This window comes from Nannospalax galili, unplaced genomic scaffold (assembly GCF_000622305.1).
Source record: "Nannospalax galili isolate Female #2095 unplaced genomic scaffold, S.galili_v1.0 scaffold767, whole genome shotgun sequence".
Lineage (NCBI taxonomy): Eukaryota > Metazoa > Chordata > Mammalia > Rodentia > Spalacidae > Nannospalax > Nannospalax galili.
Genome location: NW_008357164.1, coordinates 1,698,410 through 1,719,709, shown reverse-complemented (window position 1 = coordinate 1,719,709; position 21,300 = coordinate 1,698,410). Strand labels below are relative to the sequence as shown.

The 21,300-nt window shown below is 36.0% G+C and overlaps 1 protein-coding gene across 1 annotated transcript in view; it reads left to right on the top strand.

Annotated features, from left to right (window-relative positions):
- Col11a1 (collagen type XI alpha 1 chain) overlaps nucleotides 1–21,300 on the top strand; it is a 227,622-nt gene that overhangs the window by 6,036 nt on the left and 200,286 nt on the right. Inside the window, exon 2 of the mRNA XM_008855066.3 lies at nucleotides 17,650–17,817. Coding sequence (XP_008853288.1) covers nucleotides 17,650–17,817 — 168 coding nt within the window. The remainder of the gene's footprint in view (nucleotides 1–17,649; nucleotides 17,818–21,300) is intronic.

Below are 21,300 nucleotides of genomic sequence, written 5' to 3'. Positions count from 1 at the left end.
CCTTCCTTCCTTCCTTCCTTCCTTCCTTCCTTCCATCCTTCCTTCCTTCCTCCCTCCCTCCCTCCCTTCCTTCCTTCCCTCCCTTCTGAACCATTTAAGCTTTATTCTCTAGTAAAGAAGGGAGACATACACATACAATGTTCCTTTAATTCTCTCACTTCGGTCAACTTTAAGTATAGTTTTCAGTGTGATGTCTCTATAAATTTGGACGTTATTTCTCCTAATTTACCTTGCAATTTAATTCAAAACTATGACTTTCAGTTTAATTTTAAATCGTGTCTATATTAGAGCACATCTACTACATTTATTTCTCCTTCTTTCAAAGCCTTAACGTGATTTAAAATTTATAGGTAAGACATGGCATTCTTTTTTTTTTCCCTCTACTTACAGTTATGTCAGGACGGCATGCATAATACTAGTTCGTAGAGAAGATGAAAAGACAATTTTAAAGTAATTTAGAGAGTAATATCTATTTATCAGTTGCAGTCTTTGGCCTACTACTGACTTGGCTAGTGGTTCTTTAGACATTGGCTGATTACCAGACCTATTGTTATCTGGTAAAACAAACTCTTTGCTTGCTGTGCATGGAATTAGAGACACTGCTATTAATTTAGCAGAAAGAACTCGGAGAAAAGAAAGGTTATCATATTTCAGAGTAAGAGACCAGCTTAAATACAACTTGACAAATGAGAACTAAAACAAACCCGTGTAAAAGTGCTTTCGCACAATCAACTTTTGCAATCCCCTTTAGAATGCATTTCTTTCTTATTTTAACCAAATTTAATTGCTCTTGAATGGTCTGGGGCTGGACACGCAAATGAAGGTCCCTATTCATAGAACTCAAGCTCATAAAGTATCAGTAGAAACTTCCTTCCTCTGTCTCATTGGAAAACTGACAACAGGGCTGAAGGGAGTGAATCTTAGACCCCGTGTGTGCTTGGCTTTCCTTCCTCAGTGTGACTTTCACATCCAGCTTCCTGAAAGGATGGCTGCCAGAGAGGTAGTTGCCGTCTCTGACAAACCAGTAAGAGCTCCAATGCATTTTCGTGCTTGGTGGTCTTAGCTTTACAGGAAACCAAGAGCCATGCAATTAAGTGGTCTTTTGCTTCGCTCCTTGGAGGTGCGCCTAGGAGAGGAACATAGCTTACTGCTTTCTTTGGAATACCGATGATGCTTCATTTTCATTGAGGACTAGAGTTATTGTCTACATGGTCTAATGATACAGAGTGGACATTACAATGTGCTGCCATCGTACATCCATCCTGTGATAAATCACTCCTCACTTTCCCAGTCTACCCTCACTGACCTTGCACCTGGGCCATGGTAAAGCTCTTGCCTATGTTCTCCATGTTTTTGATCTCTTTCTCTGAGTTGCTTTCTTCTAATCTATCTCACATAGCCTCATATTTTGTATCTTGGTCTTTAACTATAACGTCCCAATTTTGTGACACTTTCCCTCATATTTCCAGGTAGATGTGATACTGAGGATTGACATTGAATGTGTGATGTTTATGTACCAGGCTCTGTTGAAAATACTTCCATGTAGAATCTTTTTCTTTTCATTTTGACTATTTCCTTAATCAGAATACCCATTTGACACATGAAGTAACTGGAAAACAGAAATTGATTTACTTGTCTAACATCACATAGAAAGTAGTAGACTCAAGTATCAAAGACAATCTTGCTCAATGCCCACAGTTTGGCCTTGCCTATGAGTACTTTAATGTTTTACATAAAACCCTTGATTTGACTTATGGCTATAGCCCCTTGTAGCTTAAAGTTGATGCACAAATTATGCAGTTGCAGCACAGTAGAAAGCACATTGTCTGTGTGAATGCTCTGTGTTCCTACAAGGAGGTATATAAGGAGCTCTTTTTGAACTTCTTTGTTACAATTCAGGTAGCTATTCAGTCTACTTTAAACTTGATGGTAGGTGCTCATTTCTTTTTCTTTATGGACAAACCTAAGCTTCAAGGTGATGGATCCCTCAAAAGAGTGTTGTTTGAAGCTGTTAAATATTACTTTGAGTCCTTTGACTAATTTAATAATTTCGTATCTGTATCTATTAGTGTTCATGGTTTGACTGGAGTCAACTTGGCTTCATCAGGTAAGAAGGGAACTCAACTGTTGATATTTCTAATAAGAATCTGTTTCAAGAAACAGGGAGTCATGTGCTATTTCTGGGAACTGATGGTTGTGTAGTAGCTTATTAGCCTCAGTGCACAAACAACAGACCTCACTATTCAAAAGATTTTTGGAATGTAATCAATGTGGAGAATATAGCCTAAGATACAGGGCCTACAAAAAATAAAACACTCCTTATTTTGAAGTTACTCAAACATCAGTTTTGTTTTAGACATTGTAGGGTGAATAATAACTTTAATCTAGTTTGTGTCCCCAGTGTCTACTATGGTGACAGAACTTAGGCTATTCAGCATTTGTATTATTATAATCTTTCTTCATTTAGAAGATTAGAACAAGATTAAAATTTAGTTAGAGTCACATGAAGTGAAGGTTTGAGGACCACCTCACACAATGATATAAGCAGTGACTCATCTCCTTTTTCCTTTTTTTCTTTTCCTTTTTTTCTTTGCATGTGCCTGTGTGTGCATGCTCACATGTGAACTGTTGCACATGTGTGAAGTTGCATGTTTGTGGAGGCCAGTATTTGTTATCATTCCTCAGGTACCATCAATCTTTTCTTTTAATCCCATACATTCCCTTTGCAAGTGGTAGAGACAGGCCAAGAGGTTGGGAGTCCACTTGTCTCTGCCTCCCTCCTCAGCGCTGGGATTAGAAGCACTTGTCATCATGCCCAACTTTTTTACATGAGTCCTTTTGATTGAATTCAGGCCCTTGGCAAGCACGTTACCATCTGAGTTATCTCCACAGTCTGCTCTTTCCTTTACTCAGGCACTAAAATCAAATAAGTTAGAACTACTTTCAAGGTTTTCATGTGGAAAACCATTTCATACATTCTCTCCAAAGATGCCTCTGAATATTTGAATTACTGATTGCCTTTAGGACTGTGGTTTTCTTTAAGAGACGAAGAGATATTTTTGCTCTGATAGCATCATAAACCATTTTATTTCTACTGGTATACAAGAAAGGAAGTTTTAATGCAAGAAGATCAATCTGTAAAATGTCAATTGGAAATATTTGTATCACATATTTATTTCTGAAAATTTCATCTGTTTTGCAAGTTACTTGGAATTAACTGGCTCTTCTTAGCAATTAGAAGCAATGACTTACCTCTGTGATCACTTTAATTAAACAAATCTTTCTTTGGATTAAGAAATAATTCATATATTGTATATATTTTTTCTGTTGTGAAGTATCATCTTCAGTTGAGCAAGACACATACAAATAATCAAGTATTAGAAATTGATAGTTATTTTATAAAGATTTTGGGGAAAATGTCTTTAAGAAATCTTCTGTTGCTATCTATTGCACATTTTGTTGCACTAACAGCAGTAAGACAAGTACCAATTTTATTTTCCACATCCATAGCACTTGGATCAGGGTCATGAAAGAGACATTTGAGGAAATGGTTCGAATGAAGTGAGGTTGTTGAGTACAGCCCAACAATCTAAAGACGATCGTCTATAGACTTAGATGTGGCACATGTGTTGGTATATATAAATTGCTGTAAATTTTTATGGAAATTTATTGAGTCTATATAATCTAGCATCATTCAGACTTCCTGAAAATATTGCCATCCAGTTGTCTCTAGGCCAAGCTATGACCTCCACCCTGAGAAGTCTCCCAGCTTGATTTATACTCAAGTTTCAGATATCATACCTTCCAGAGATACCTCACTTCAACCATGAAGGCCATGGTAGATGACATTTCATAGCATACACTCTTATCACAAAATATCTTCATGCTCCAATAAAAACATGAAATGCATCTTTAAAAAATAATTGTTTTTTATCCCCTGTATGGAACACAATAGATAAACAATAAAATGTTGAATGAAGGAATGAATCGATTTATAAACAGGATCTTTACCAATGCAAAGAGAATGGCTAATACTTTCTGGCTTAGTATCACAGTTGTTTCCAATGCAAAACCTCAGGATTTTTACTGAATAGATTTTGAATGGAACTCAAGTATTGGTATTTTATAGTGTTTGACAAATTATTTTGGAGCACAGTTCAGCATAATGTTTACTGTAATAGAAAACAAACATATTCTTAAACAACAGTATGTCCAGTTTGTGTAACCAGACACTGGAAGTTAGATGGAAGGTAATTATTGCTATGTGTAAATCATTAGCACTTGAACATTTCAAATGATTGCAATATAGAAAACTTAATTTTTTTTCAGAACATATAGTGCATTAAATGTCAATGAATTTTATTTATCTCAACATTAAAGTCCAGTGGTTTTATAGGAAATAACTATTTTTTAAATGGGCATTTAAAATAGTTTGGCCATTTATAAATGAGAAATGCTGCATTTTCAACAATCCATTCTCGCCTTGTCTTTTGTTTCTTCACCATCCAGCATCCACTTTGTTAGTTCATATAAGCTTCTATTTCATGATGATGCTGAATATTGAGGCTACTCAACAGCTTCGAGTGGCAAAGGAGTTTCCATTTTTGTGTATAGATGTTTAGCTATAATGCAAGGCAGTATGCCAGTCTGTGCTATCACAGGGTATGTGTGTTACTACAAGAGTGATTGTGAAATGTTATTTCATATGCTCCATCATTCATGTGTTCACTAAACACCTATGTGTTAAACCCCTATTATGTGCTCTAAACTCATTCATTTAATCACAGATTTAGCAAGTACATCTTTTCATAGTTAGCATTTTTTATAATGTATATTTTTAATTGAATTTTTGTGCATTTCATACAATGCATCTTAATCATATTTAGACCTCCTCCCCTATCTGAACCTGTCCCATAACCCATCCCACACTGGATTTCATGTATTCTGTCATGTGTATTAAGAATTATTTATTCTGCATACATGCATCTGTCCAGAGCGCATACTATTGTTGATTGAATAGTCACATTAAGTAAATGTAGAACCACAATAATGATGTATGGATGCAGGAAAATACAGAATAGAAACACAGTAGAATCAATGAAAGTCTCTTGGGAAAGAACAGTTGAGCACTGAATAATGAAGTGAAGTGAGAAGGCCTTCTAAGTGATATGAAAGCCTGAGGCCAAAAGGACTTGGCACTATGATGGGTTTAAAACAAAGGACTTGAAAAAAGGCAGTGTGGCTAGAGAGGATGAAACGGGGTACAACATGAGGTAGGGCTGAGGAACAGGGTAGAATATACAAGATCATATGGATATATATTTCTGCATAGCATAGAAACATGAGACTAATTTAAAAAGACGTGTACTATTGCTAATTTGGTAGGGCCAGTGTATAGTGGGTCTCTGCACATAGGAGATGGGCCTAGTTGGTTGTCTCCATTAAATTCTCTGATATATCATCAGTATTCTGGGACCATGTTACTTTTTCTCAAATAGCCATCCTATTAAAATGTCACTTGAGGCTCTCAATAGTAATGTGTACACTTTTAAGTCTCAACTTACAGGGAGTTGTGGCCATGATAGGCCACAAATATAATAATCAATAATCCTATTTTTAGAAAATTTTGAAATAAAAATATGCCTACCTATTTGTTAAAGCCTTCTATAAGACAAATATGTAATAATGTTTCTAACCCTTATTTGATTGTTCTTGTGATTATCCACATTGTTAGAACATAAACTTGCATTTGTGAGTTTTAAAAAAAATTCTGATGATTAATGTAGAGCTTTAGCCCTTTTTTGATTAAGAGGAAAAACATTTATTAAAAATCATTTTAAGTTCTACTGATTTCTACTATGGGAAGTTATATTAGCCATGTTTAAAATAACGATATAATTAAGTTAATTATAGCACTGAATAATATTGTTAGACTGTCAACGCCAAAAGGTTTACTTTAGCCTATCTTTTTCCTTTATTACAGGCTTGTAAACATGATGGCTGATTCAGACTAGTTCTAGTGGCATTTAAATAAGCTCAAAGTTGGCATTCTCCAAACTGAATTGCAGATCTCTTCTACTAAATAAACCTTTTCCTCACTCTGTTTTATCAGTCTCTGTCAATGAAATTGTGATCAGTTATGCTGCTCAAACAACAAAGTCTTGGAATCAGCTTTGAGCTCTCACCCCTTTATCTCACAGCCCATGTACAACCCTTTACCTACTCATATGTGCCTTTGGAGCATTCTCAGTTTCTGACCCAGTACATCATCTTCTAACCAAGAATGCCACATTTCATACCTGCAGGATTGCAAATGCTTCCTTAAGACCACATGACTAGGCTCTGGTGTCCCTCCAGTACTGATTTTCTCAATACAGAAATCTTTGTGTTGTCAAAAAAATCAGTTTCTTTTCAATTTTTTGTTAATACTGCACTGAAAAACTAGTCATTAAAAACATTGGCTCCTTGTCTCCAGGTAATCTTCCAACATTTTCCATGCCCTTTGCAATATAATCAAGTCTCCTTGGAGATCTCTTCCCTCTTAAGACTTACAAATTCTTTGAAAACAACACCATTCTTATATCTCTGACTTCATGTCTTACAGAATTCCTGTTCTTACCAGGAGGCCATTTCATTCTGAGCTGATTCTTGCTTCAGGTTCTTTGTACTTGTTACTTTTGTCTAGAATTCAATTAAGCAAAAACCACCAGTGTAAAGGAAGCTCCTGTGATTTTAGAGACCTTTTTCAGATATGATTTTCTCATTGCGGAGTTTATGTCTTTCTTAACTGATGCCACAGACCATGCTACAAAGTTCCCTGAAACCTTTTCTTGATTAATTTTTCTCTAGTATGACTTCAGTCTGTCATGTATAACAGATGGCTTATTAATATTTAAAGGTAGAAAACTTGTTTTCTCTAATATAAAATGTAGAGTTGGATAATTTTGGAATGTAATTTTACCATAAATTATTTGGGTTTTCAGGTACTAGTAGAATCTAGGTTTTATCTATTTAATAATTCCCATCATTTATATCACTTCACTCTTACATCTGTCTCAAAAGGACCAAAAAAAAAAAAAAAGGAAAAAAGAAAAAGAAAAGTAATATATTTGAGTTGACTGAAGAACTGTTTGAGGAAAACTGAACTTGAAATGATATCGTTGATCGTTCCCCATATCTAAGAGTAATTAATACAAAATCAACACGTATAAGATTTTTAAATACATGCTACAAATTATTATTGATACAATCAACTCACTTATCTCCATTTTTACTTTCCTGACCTTTTAAAAAGATTAGATTTCCACATAATTTTATTTTTTATGGTGTTTTTGAGACAGGATCTCCCTGTAGTCCCAGCTGGCCTGAAACTCGCTATGTAGGCCTTGAACTCACAGCAATTCACCTGCCTCTGCCTCCCAAGTGCTGGGATTAAAGGCACAGATAGTTTTTTTTAAATGATGACTACTAAAATGAATTATATGGAGATATAGGATAAATATATAATTTCTATTGCATTATCTTATACTTTATGGTCATTTAAAGATGAATCACATATCTTTCTAAATATGGAAGAATGTAGATCAGTTTAGTTTTTAGTACTTCATTTCAGCTTATTATAGAAGACTGATATGCTATGTATATGTAATTATGAACTTAAGGAGTAGTGTCAGAGGAAAGATTTTAAAATACTTTACACTATTATTTTTATTTTTTTTTATGACAGAGTCTCACAGTGTAGTCCAGACTGGCCTGGAACTCACTACATGACCCAAGCTGCCTTAACCTAGGATGACCTCAGACTTGAGATATTCCTTCTGTTTCAGCTTCTTGAGTTTTGAGATTACAGGCATGCACTCAGGTCAGGGTTACTATGTTTAACTCATACTTATGTCAACTCATATGTGATAGAGGGAAAAAAGGTGAAAATTATAAAATAGCTAATGTCAGTATAATACTGCCACATTAGTCTACAAGGTGACCCTGGGAAGGGGGAACATGAAAATATTGATTCCAAACCCATTTTATGGTTAAGGTACTAAAGTGTCTAAAAACCTTCCTGACATTGTATTTTTCCGGAGTAGTATAAGAACATGCTGGAAAGATTGTAAAGTGGTTCATGTTTTTATGGGTGATGTGTGGTGAACTTTTAGAGATATCGGTTCAGTATTCTACCTACTGCAAAGAGGTTTCTTAAGGCAGACAGGAAAAGCAGATAATAGGAATCAGCTTAATTGTAGCTTTGGAGAAATATGGATGGCACTCACTGGGATTGCTAAAAATGCTCAGAAAGTTTTGAATTTTCAGGAAGTAAGCATTATATATTATTTTTGTTGAGTGCTTGCTATGTTTGAGGCTCTATTATCAGAGATTAAAATCTCTTATGTTAAATTCCCAAATGAAGTTCAGTTGAAAAATTAATTCTTGGCAGGGTTATATAATTTACACAAAGTCATATAGATGATAATTGCTGAGGCTTGAGAGATGACTCAGTGGGAAAAGTCCTTGCTACACAAGCATAAAGACCTGTGTTTGGATTTCCAGCATTCATGTAAAGGATGGGGATGTATATCTTTAACCCCAGCACTAGGCAGGGCTATGCAAAGGCAAGCAGATCCCAGGAGCTTGGTGACCAGCCAGATTAGCTGAATCAATGAGCTCCAGATTCAGTGAGACTCTGTTCTTAAAAGTAAAGTGAAGCATGCTAGAGGACACTCACCTTGACCTCAGTCATGTACACATATGCACACAGTTATATACACACATGTATACAACCAGGAATAAACATATCATGTACAGCTACTCCAAGTACAGATACGTAGACAAAAAGATAATATCCACTGGGTTTGAGCAGTTTCAACCACGGAAACTGAGGTACTAATAGGCAGATCTTAACTGTAAGCTTCCGTTAAGAAGTCTTATGACTTGAAAACCATCAGAATATTTGCAATGGGTAAATTATAATGGTCACTTTTCTCTCTTGTTTTAATCCTATACCTCAATGCCACCTATATCCATTAGTACTACTTCTTTTAAATATTTGTTTTCAAGCTTATATCCCAATACCACCTACACCCATTATTATTACTGTTTTGAAATTCATTTTCATTTGTTAAATTTTATTTATTTAGTACATATAGATGTGTTTGGCACATATGTGCTGGTCAGAGGACAGCTTGAGGGAATTGGTTCTGTCCTTCCACCATGTGGCTCTGAAGGATCAAACTCAGATTTTCAGGCTTGGCAGAAGGTGCCCTTATCTGCTGAGGGATTGTTCTGGTCTTATTATTTTTTGATACCTACTTGAAACAGCTAAACTGAACTTGGGTGGAAGGTTTTTTAATTTTTTTTCTCATTAAAATGATTAAGCTTCCATCTGGAATGGTATGCTTCCTGTGTGTTTTTGATATGAGCAAGCTAAATCTTGGATGTTAAGAAAGCATCTGTACTTCAACTACCGCTCTGACCCATGGCTTTACCCACACCTGGATCAAGCAGTGGAAATGACCACACTTAAGCTCTTCGAACTGACATTGCCAAAGATCACTTCTAACCTTCCTTTCCTTTCTCAGACTGATAGAAAAGATGCTTCAGCTCAGAGGCAGGATATGTCTCCTCATTCACCTTTCATTCATCCATTCATTCATTCAGTGTATCCCCATGGATTATTCCCTGTGCCTCAGTCATTGTGCCTTGGCAATATAACAAGAAGCTCCAAAAGCACTGATGTTCATTGTCAGAGGAGTGGGTTTAAAGGAGGACGTTACAAATGTAATAAAAAAGTGAGAGAGAGAGAGAGTGAGAGAGAGAGAGAGAGGGAGAGAGAGAGAGAGGGAGAGAGTTATTGGGGAAGATTAGGTGATGCACATCTGTAACAGGAAAATCATATTGTGATTTAATTCATGCTTGATGCTTATAGGCTAGAGTCACAATGAGATAATCAAGCAAGAGGAGCAAAGTGGTTTATGACTGTATGTGATTCTATATTATGGTGATGCCTGATCAAAACACTCTTAGTATCCATTTGAGCTAAGAGGGGACTTGATTGCTTCAGAACTGGGTTCACAAACAAAGTCCTAACTCCTTTATTGATACTGTATAAACATTAGGAAACAGAGAAGGAAAAAGCAGAAAGATTTGTCTTATTAGGACATTTATCCTTTCTGCCCTACTGACCTAGAACAGCATACATAGCTACAAAATGATGTTATCAGTGTAATCTCACCTGTTGTTTGCAACATAGATGGCTGAAATTCCTTCTAGTGAATACCTACTGCTTGTAGCACTTGTGTAATATTCATAACATACATTCATATACTTTTTGGGTCAAGGGCAAGGAAAGGTCATGTAGGATTAAAGCTATATGACCAGGTCCTAAAAGGAGCCCAAGACCTTGTAGGTTTGTTTTACATTATAAGCAAGCTGAGATAGTGTTATATGATCTCAAACAATAAGATTAAATTTTTGGTTGCAAGGTTAGATAGAGGTTTTGTCTAGACTATGTCCATATTGTAAAAGTCATTCCCATATGGTAACCAGGGAGGGGGTATGAGACGCTTTAAGAGGGTCACATAACCCACATAGGGAAGTTAAATAAACAGCTCCTGAAGGATCTTATGCTATGAGCTTGGGCCAAAATGTTGACTAGATCCGAATCTACTAGATTTATCACTGAATGCACATCAGATTCATCTGTGAGATTGTATACATCTGTGAGATTGTAGATAATGGTTAGAGAAAAGATAATTTAGGTAGGCTTGATAGTGAAGGCTTATAATCTCAGGTAGTCAGGAGGCAGAAGGAGGATTGTTATTTGAAGATCATTCTGGGCAATAAAGTTATTTCAAGGCCAGTTTTTGCCACTTAGTGAAATTTTGTCTAAAACCTAAAAAATAGACTGGGGTATAGCTCAGTGGTAGAGTGCTTGGCATGTTGAAGCCTTAAGTTCAGACTAAAGTAGTACCAAAACAAAACAAAACAAAAAAACAACAAAAAAGGAAAATACTTCACTCCCATATCTTTGTCATTATGAGCCATGTAGACTTTGTTGAACCTTAGGAATGCTGTCATTAGGGTGTAAAAAAGGGCTATGAGTAACAGATACATTAGTGAGTGTAACTGTGTCCCTAAACTTCACATATGGATGCTGTTTGCTTCATATGGTTCTAATGTCTAATGAAACATTACTCTTTCATTGCTTCTATCATTTAAAAATGTAAAACCATTTTTACTTGAGGCAGTAGCTAAGCATCCACACAGGAAGACAGTCTTGACTCATTGAAACAATGTCCCCAGTCAGTATTGTAGAGTTGTGTAACAAATGGCAACTGGCAAAGATGATCTTTGAGGTTAAGATTTTCATTCCAGACCTTTTACAGGTATTTCAGCTGAGGCCCAGGGAGGCTGGCATATTGCTGTGTGTCTCAATCTCATGGAAACTGAGTAGCAGAGGTGGAATTCAGAGGCAGCTAGAATGCTCAGCACATTATAATACAGGTCATAGTCATATGTGAAGTAACTTATGGGAGGAAATACCTAAAGAGCAGAACAGGGAAAGCATTGTGAGATGTTAGATAGGCAATCCATGTGGATGCTGAGGGAGACAGGAAGAAAGGATCCAAGACCTGGGACCAAACTGACAAATTGATGTGGGCGCCCAAGAGGCTGTTAGAACAAATAGAATGTCCACTAAGGCTTCTAAATTTCCATTTCCTCACGAGAAAGTACACAGAGCTTAGAGGAAGTTACTTTGTACATTTTCATGCATTTTCAGCTTTTTAAATAGCCCTTGGTGATGTGTGTGTACATGTTTGAGCATATGAGCATGGTATACATCATATTTGTGTGTATATCTATTCCTTTCTAGTTTGGAAATAAAAGTCAAATCTAGGCAAATTATTTAAGCTAAGTGTTAATGGTCCACTACTAGGGGAAGGGGAATGCATACTTAACTAAGCTTCAGGACAGGGGCAATGTTTTCCAAAGACAGCATATTGGTTATATTTTATTACTGATCAAGTGTGGGGCTAGGTGTTTCAGATAGTGCATATAGAATTTATTAAGCCCTGAAAGCAGACAAAATAATGTGGTGTTTTTTAGAATGTCTCAATTAGTATTTCTTTGGCACTGACTGAGTTAGTACGTACTGAGCAGTGAGATATCAGAATGGACATACAGGGAAGGGGGGTGTAGGACTAGGAGGGAAACAGATTATGGCCAGATCACCACGATTTCAATGCATGGAATGTGGAATGTGGATACCATCTGGCAGTCTGAGGTTTGCTGAGGAATTTAAACAGTGGAATTACTTGAAACATGAAGTAAAAAAAAAAAATGCTATGATTATACTAGTATTATGATATAAAATAACATAATTTCAAAGTGATTTATCATTTAGTTCAGTGGAAAGAAAAAAAATCAGACTCACTTCATTGAATTTTATTTTTTAGTAACTTTATATGTCATTTAGAAAAATAACTTAATTGAAACCTTTGTTATCTATCCCCCCACCCTTTTTTGTCTGTGTTTAAATGTCTGAATTGTGATTTCATTTTACCGTTCTATGAAACTTCATCAAACTTTAAAAGCTGAACCTCTTTTGAATCTTAAAGAAGTGTGTTCTTAGCACACCAATTTCAAATTAAAAGGGAACAAATGTGGCAAGTTTGTGTTCTTGGAGAGGTCATGTGTTAAAGGACACTTTGAAGAAATGGGAAGCTATGCTCCATGCTCTATTCTGTGTGTTATTTATGGATGCTCAGTTTTGATCACAACCATGAGGCTATGTTCTTTCTTCTTTTTAAAATTTTCATTGAATTATAGCTTTATGTCAATGTTCTTATCTACTCTGGGCTCTTGCTCAGCTCAGAGCAAGATATAAAATAAAATAAGTGGATAACACACTGTGGTTTTCAGCAAAATTCTCTTTCTGAATAATTTATATCTTGAAATTTGAATTGAGTTTAATTTAAAAATAAATATCAACAGCAGGAATCAATTAACTGACTCAAGACAATTTTAGTCTATAATACATATGTTTTAGGGTTCCTTTTGCAGTTTGCATCTCTAGGGTAAAACAGTGAGAGTGCGAGGGAAAAAAACATGCTTAATAATTGCACAAACCTGGGGAGTGCCCTTAGCTTGGGCTTTGATGCTCATTTCTCTCATCTACACACTGGGGATTTAACACGTTATTTGTGAAGGTTAGTGCCTTTAAAGAATTGAGTCTGGTGGGCTGGAGAGACGGCTCAGTGGTTAAGAGCACTGACTGGTCTTGCAGAAGACCTGATTAAAATCTCAGCACACAGATGGCTGCTAACAACCATCCGTAACTCCAGTTCCAGGGTATCCAACACCCTCTTTCGATCTCCACGGGCATTGTATGATGAAGGTGCACTTACATGCATGCAGGCAATACACTCATACACAGAAAATAAAAATAATAAAAATTTTTTAAAAAAGAATTGAGTCTGGTGACTGCCACAGATTAGGCTGTCTGGACATTACTACAGGTATCATTTTCTCAGTTTTATGGTAAAAGAATGGCCATGTGTTATATTAGCCTATAAAATGACCATTGCCAGCAGGATTAGTGAAAACAAAGTTTTAAAATACTATTATCATTTTAAAAACATGTTCAAAAATTGAATTCAGCACTACAATCTTTGACTCCTTCAAAATGCCTGGTTTTCACATTTTTCTTTATTTAATTAGTGCATGCTATAGTGTATTCAGTATTACATTGATTTTCATTTGCTAGGTTGCTTCATTAAATAGATGAATCAGACTTTATAATTAGAGGACATTATATTCACGATAACACACAAGGCAGGATTGTGAAGCTCCATCCATGTATGTCTGTAGCTGTAGAGGTCAGTACTCCTTAAGTGTAACAAACTAAGGACAAGATCATGTGTACATTGTTTGTAAGCCTACATTTAATTACTTATTCATACATTCTGTGACAAAGAGTCACTATAAGTAAATATTTATTGAAATTGTAATTCTCTGGAGCAAAATACTGATCAGTATATAGTTTGTGAAGCGATAAATTGTCATGATGGTAGCTCCTGATACTAGAATCAATCCCATTTCGATTCTCATTAAGTCTTTGAATATGCGGTCTTTATAAGAAGTATACTGTGCTAGGATCCACAAAAGAGGGAGAGCATGCATCATTTGTTTTTCTGAGTCTGTGTTACTTCACTTAGTATAACAGTTTCTAGATCCACCAAATCCTTATAACTGAGTGCATATCCTGATGCAACTGCAGCGACCAGGAATATGGAAGAAAACCTGTGAGGTAAAGGGAAAAAAGGAACTTCAAGAGAGAATAGTGGGAGAAAGGTGTTACTAAGGGAGAAATATGAACAAAGGGGGTAGTTAAAGGGAAAGGGGGGAAGAGGGATGTACAAAGAACTATGGGAATAAAGGAGAAATAAAAATTCTCCTGATACACAGTAAAGAAAAAAAAAAAAAAAAGAATCGGACTGGGATGAAAGAAAGCCCTTTCAGAAGCAATACAATTGTTTAATGAAAATCCCAGTGCCAGAGCTGGGTTGACTTCCAGAAGTGGGCGGAAAAACCCTATTGTTGTAGACACTGCATGATGTGAGTGTGGGAGAGGGAGAAATCAAGATTGGACTAAGCTAGAAACTCCCTGCAACTGGATAGGTGGCTTTCATGGTGCCAGAAGGAAATATGCAGCTGGCCGGGGGTCGGGGGGTTCCTCTATAATTCTGCTCAACGATGGACCTTTTGTGCTGCACTATTAACATACCAAACAAGATGTTCCTGCTGGTGCAAGTAGTGGTGCATCTAGTGTATGTACAACCAGCAAATTTTCGATTGGCTATAATGCCCACTCCTAGGGGTGGAACACACATCTGGTGCTGTAGACCAGGCCAACCCCCCCCCCCCACCATGGCAGGGGAGGATACAGGCCCCAGTGGGGAAGCCACTACAATTGTTTCGTTAGATGGATGTGATGCACCTGCTAAAGTGCTGTCCAAGCTTTTGTTATTACACCCATAGGTTATTATAGCAACCACTGTTTAGATGTTCTTGCTTCTTGCTGTTTGTGTTTTTACAATAGATGGAATCCCACTGAAGTGGGCCAACAGCCCAGATGATGCAGAGACCTAAAAGTTCAGTGCCTTACCACAGTGGGAGGAAGATCATCCCACACCTACCACCCCCTCCAAGGCTCAGGGACTTTTGCGAAAGAGGTTAGCGGAAAGAATGTAAGAACTAGAGGAAGGGGTGGAGTGTCACCTGGAGGTATCCTCTGACTACTATGCTGGCAAGCTATAGTCACACCTCCTTCCTGTGCTTGTCAAGGAGTCGAGGAAGGACTCCCACCCAATCAGTAGACCTTAGCTGCATGTGAGGGAGGGGCTAACATTATTTAAGCTGAGAATGCTATAAGTCACCTCTCTCACCATTTTATGCAGCTGTCTGGAAGTCACAGGAGCTATATTTGAGTGTGGATGTCCCAGTGCAGTTGTAAAATGGGGCGGCATAAACTCTTCTGTAAATAAACCTTCATCCTATGTTCTGTTAGCAAGCTTAAGAAATTAGGATTTTTTTTAAAGAAAAGAAGTACACTGTGAAATTTGGTGGCAATTCCACTTAACAGTTGAAACTCTCAGTCAATCTCATTAATTACAACATGCAGTCATTAATGAACAAAATCATGTTCTCTGTACCCCTGTAAAGGTAGACACCAATTCTTCTCTAGTTACTGCAACATAGAACTGCCGCCACAATTAGAATCTAAATGTGCTATGCATGGACTGTATCTCAGGCATGCTGAGTGACACATTGACCAGCACACAGACTAGTCCAAATACTTGTTTATTTTTGAATATAGATAGAAGCCAGTAAATCCTAAGAATATTGACAATATAGTTTCTAATATTCATTTTTAGACAAGTATTACATCACTGATTCAGGTATTGACTTGCTTAGTGGATTAAATGTATGGTTGAGCACCAGGGAATTTGAAGATCTGAAATAATCAAATTTGTCTTTTTTCTGTCTGGTTTATCTCATGCAGTGAATCTTCAGTATTGGAGAGTTTTCCATGTTGTGATTAGCTCATTATCTTGGGGTCATTTGTTGTGTACCTCACTGAGGTGGTCAGATCATTTAATGTATCAGGATTTCACCTTTTGTAATGACTGAATAGAATTCTATCAGATATGTCACATGCTACTAGTGCATTTGTCTCTTGCAGGGAGCCTAATTTGTTTAAAACTTTTGACTGTAATGAATTATGCTTAAATGTATATGCTTTGAATATTCTGGATCTGTAACTATTGGAATTATAGAGTTTTAGCTTCTTCTGTGTTTAGTGTTTTTAGGATTGTTGTTTGAAATTATTATATAAAATTACTAGAATAAGCAACTTCATAGAATGAGAATGTAAATTACAGGATACCAGGGTGGTGGGAATAGGTGTTATTTCATGCTAGTAATGACATTTCTATTTGGGGTGATAAACTTTTAGAAACAGATAATAGTTGTGGTTGTACAAAATTGTGAGTGTAAGTAACATTACTGAACTGTATGCTTAAAATAGTATAATGAAAATGTTATTGTATGTATGTTTAATATAATAAAAAATTAATAATATATACCAAAAACCATTGAACTGTACACTTTAAGTAAGTGATGTAGGCTTATGCAAATTTTATCTGATTCAGGCTATTTTCCCAAAGAAGTTACAAGTATGCAGAGAATGTTTAAGATCCCAAACTTATTTTATATTGATTACTCAGTAGATGGACAAAGTTATATGTACTGAAATATGGAGATCTATACTTGCACCAAGAGCTCTGTGTTAGATACCCTAAGGACACATAAGTGGTGGGGGGTCGGGGAGACAAAAATCTTGCAAGTTCATGGAATTTCAGTCTATGTCATGAAACCTGGAATACTTTCTATGAAATAACTGGAAAATTTAGAAGTAAAAATAAAACTACATGCATATTTATAATACAGAGATACATATGTATTCTCATATATACATATACATATATATATCATATAACATTTCAACATATTTACATATCTACATTCTCCACCTTCTGTTTTATTTGCCTACATTTCATTTCTAATTTATGGTATTTTGTATTTAAGAATGTTGTTATGGTTATATTACCACCTGAACTCTCAATGCCCCAATTCCCATACAAATGTTAGGGTGGTTTAATAAGTGATAAATTGAGAAATGGGATTGACATACTAGTTCCTGTGTTAAAAATACATACTTTATTGTATTTGACAGTAGATTCAAGAAAAGAAGAAATCATTGCCTTCAGTTGTGTACCTACTCATGACCCTACCAGACTCCAATGGCTAGTTCCAATTCAGTGGTCACACAGATGGCCCTGGTTAAACTAAATGGGTCCCCAAACAAAATGAAATGTCATGAATCTGAGAAAACAAGTGGCGGGGATGAAGGAGGGTTGATAGAGATGGGAGGGAGACAAGGAAGAGGGAGAGAGCAATCAGAATGCATTATAGGCATGTATGAAACTGCCAGAGAATGAAATTAATCAATAAAAAGATTGGAACAAAATAATACTTTTTTTGTATCAAACTATTTGTTCAATGATTCTCTTTATTATTTTTCACATCTTTCAGCTGCTCCAGTTGATGTACTCAAAGCACTAGATTTTCACAATTCTCCAGAGGGTATATCAAAAACAACAGGATTTTGCACAAACAGAAAGAATTCTAAGGGTTCAGATACTGCTTATAGAGTTTCAAAGCAAGCGCAAATCAGTGCCCCAACGAAGCAGTTATTTCCAGGTATGTTCACTTTGACATTACTGTTGCTACTACTACTATTGTTGTTATCAGTACTATATTATTTGTTTGGTTACTAGTCTTTTATAGTACTATGTACCACACAGTTATAGTATGAAATATAATTTTTCGTATCATCAGGAAATACATTGTAAACACCAATGATGTATGAGAGTGACTATTTGCCAAAACTAATTCAGCACAGTCACAGAAATATGTTTTTAAATATTTAATAATTCATTTTCCAACATGACAAAATGGCAAGACAGTATTTAATGATTATCATTTTCATGTACTCATATAGAGCTCATTAGTGAATGGAGATTGGAGGAAACTTTTACCATTATTAGTTGATTTGGTTAAATTAAGCATCATGTGGGTTAGGCATATTTAGTGCATATTTCACTAACATTGATGTGAATGTTTCCTTTGAAAAAAAATCTCTATGTTAGACCTTAATTCTGAAATTTGTATATTATCCTTATATGAAGTTTAATAAAGCTAGTCATTTCTCATAATTACCTGATTTCTTGGACTAGAGAATTTGTTAGATTTTTACCTGATAGGCTCTCATATGGTACTAATAAGAGACTTTGCAAATGTTTTATTTTCTCTATGAAAGCTCTGATTGATCTAATGACCATTAATAATGTTGAAATTATGATAAATGTAGGAAAAGGGAATTGAGTGAAGAAAGGAAAATTCCTGGCATCACATTTCCTAAGCAGGCAGCTCATTACAAATACTTGTGGTTGATACTGAGCCAATTCATCAGCCTTGAATTTGGGTGTCCTTATCTCTATTTAACAGAGAAGTAAACTGAGGTTCAAAGACGTTTCTATAACTAAACCATGTTATATTTAACATAGACCTTGTGAGGCCATAGGTCAATGTTTCATATATTATCAGGTGTCCTTTTTTGATGCTCTAGGATCTTCACAAGTTAACATTTAAATTCGCCATAGTGTCCTACTCCTTCACTACCTAAAAGTTTTGTTTCTGTTTTCAAAGGAAGGGTTTTTTTTTTTTAAGCAAAAGAAAAATATAATAAAAGTTAAAATATTATAAACAAAATATTCTTGTATGGAAAGTTATATTTCTTTTACTTTTTAAATGTAAAAAAATAATTGCAGAGATGTAATGGTGGCCTCACTTGGATTCAGTCTAGCCTGGAACTCACTGGATAGTCCAGGCTAGTCTTAAACTAGTGATAGTTCTGCCTTGCAACCTCCTAAGTGCTGGGATTACTTGTGTACCCTACTGTACCATGTTCTAAAGTATTTTGAAAATACACTTATTTATTAAATATTCAGTATTTTCTGCTTTGCTCTAAGTTTTGATGAACAACAGCAATATATCACGTGCATAAATAATGAATGCACATTTTTCTGAGTTTAGGAATTAAAGGAGCTGGGCATGGTGGTACATGCCTTTAACCCCAGCACTTGGGAGGCAGAGGCAGGTGGATCTTTGTGAGTTCAAGGCCAGCCTGGTCTACATAGTGAATTCCAGGACAGCTGGGACTAAAGGGAGACCCTGTCTCAAAAAAAAAAAAAAAAAAAAAAAAAAAAAAATTAAAGGCTAAATGTTCTTAAAATATTAAGTCTATATCATATTATAGATTCAATTTAATATTTTAAATAACAAAAATATTTGCTTTTTAAACTGAAACATCTTAAATATATAATAGGAAAAATGATGAGGTTTTTGAAAAGATAGAGACAAAAATAATGGACTAATAGAAATGTTCTAGAAGATCTGGAGAAGTTAGTTTAGAATTTTTTATTCTTGGCTCATTATCTCAGGGTCACTGCAGTTAACTCAATTAACTTGGTGTTTTATCTTTTTTTTTTTATTCATGGAGAATGAACACAATGTTTGCCTGTGGAATCTTCTTCCACTCCAGTCAGCAGAATGTATCAAGATGAATGTTTTACCCCGTTTATGTTCAGGCCTATGACTCTAGCCATGAGTATTTCAGATAAGAGCCTTCTATGGTAAATACCTGATAAACTTAGGGTCAGAATTCATATGATTCTCAACATGCTAAGGCACTCACTTTAAGGAAAAGTTTATTTGCTTTGGGTTTTCTTCTATAATAGACAGGGTTACCTAAATATATATTTACAATACGTATAGCAAGCATAAAGAATGATTATTTCTCTCCCAATTATTTTCATGAGCATAAAGCTAAAAATTCTGTCTCATAAACAAAATTGAAATATAAAATTGTAGTTTAGAGGTAAAGGGATTGTCTAGTATGCATTTTGTCTTGGGTTCAAGCATAACATTTTTTTTTTTTTTTTTGTCTTTTTGAGGCAGGGTCTCCCTGCAGCCCCAGTTGGCCTGGAACTTGCTGTGTTAGCCAGGCTGGCCTCAAACTCACCTTGATAGAGATCCACCTGCCTCTACCTCCCCAGTGCTGGGGTTAAAGGCGTGTGCCACCATGCCTGGCTTCAAGCATAACATTTCCTAGCTTGACCTTTCCATTCATTTACTGAGCACAAATGTATAATACATTCCAACTAAGTCAAAATTATGAATTAATAGGTAAGTAGAGAAATTTGGTGGTACTGCTGAGGATTTTAAAACCAACACTTTTTAATTGAGTTTTTAAAATTTCATACATTTCCCACTCAAATCCGGACCCCCCTCCCCATCCATGCCTTCCCCTATCCCCCCACAGAACCCTATGCACTCTTCCATACATGCTGAATTCTATTCATTCAGGTGTTTTTGTACCCAAATGTCCTTTAGTGTAAATGCATCCACTGAACTGTAGACAGTCTATCCAGTGGGCGTATGTAGGTAGCAGCATCTCCTTCACCTAGCAGCAATCAGACTCAAATAGTTCTCAATCTGGTGCTGCCCCACTACCTATTTCTCACCTTCCCTTTGGACCTGTGTTTAATTGAGCAGCCATGGGTCCCATGCTTGATGTCACCACTGCTACAGGCTTACATGAGCAAGACTCCAGTGGCCTGGAAGCTTCCACTTCCCTGTGTTCATGAACCAGTCCAGGCTCTTATAATCTTCTGCCTCCTCTTCCACAGTGGTCTCTGAGTTGTTGGTGGGTGAGGTTCCATATAGGAGTCCCATCCTACACTCTAAAGTCTCTCTTAGTAATTAGAGAAATGCAGATAAAGACTACCTTAAGATTTCATCTTACCCCAATCAGATTGGCAAAGATCAAGAGAACTAAAGACTCCAAATGCCAGAGAGGATGTGGAGAAAGAGGAATGCTCATTCACTGCTAGTGGGAATGCAAACAAAAACTTTTTAGTGTGGAGTTTAATAGCAATTTAAAAATATTTATAATTGACCCAGCTAGTCAACATTAATTTACTCCTTTTGGGTAAATGTTATTTAATTTCCAAAACAGCTCTATGGGAAAGTAGCATCATTAGCTCAGTTAAAAATGGAAAGGTCAACTAAGAGATGTTATGCTTAGTATGTAATGTACCACTCGTAGAGAGAACCTTAGTT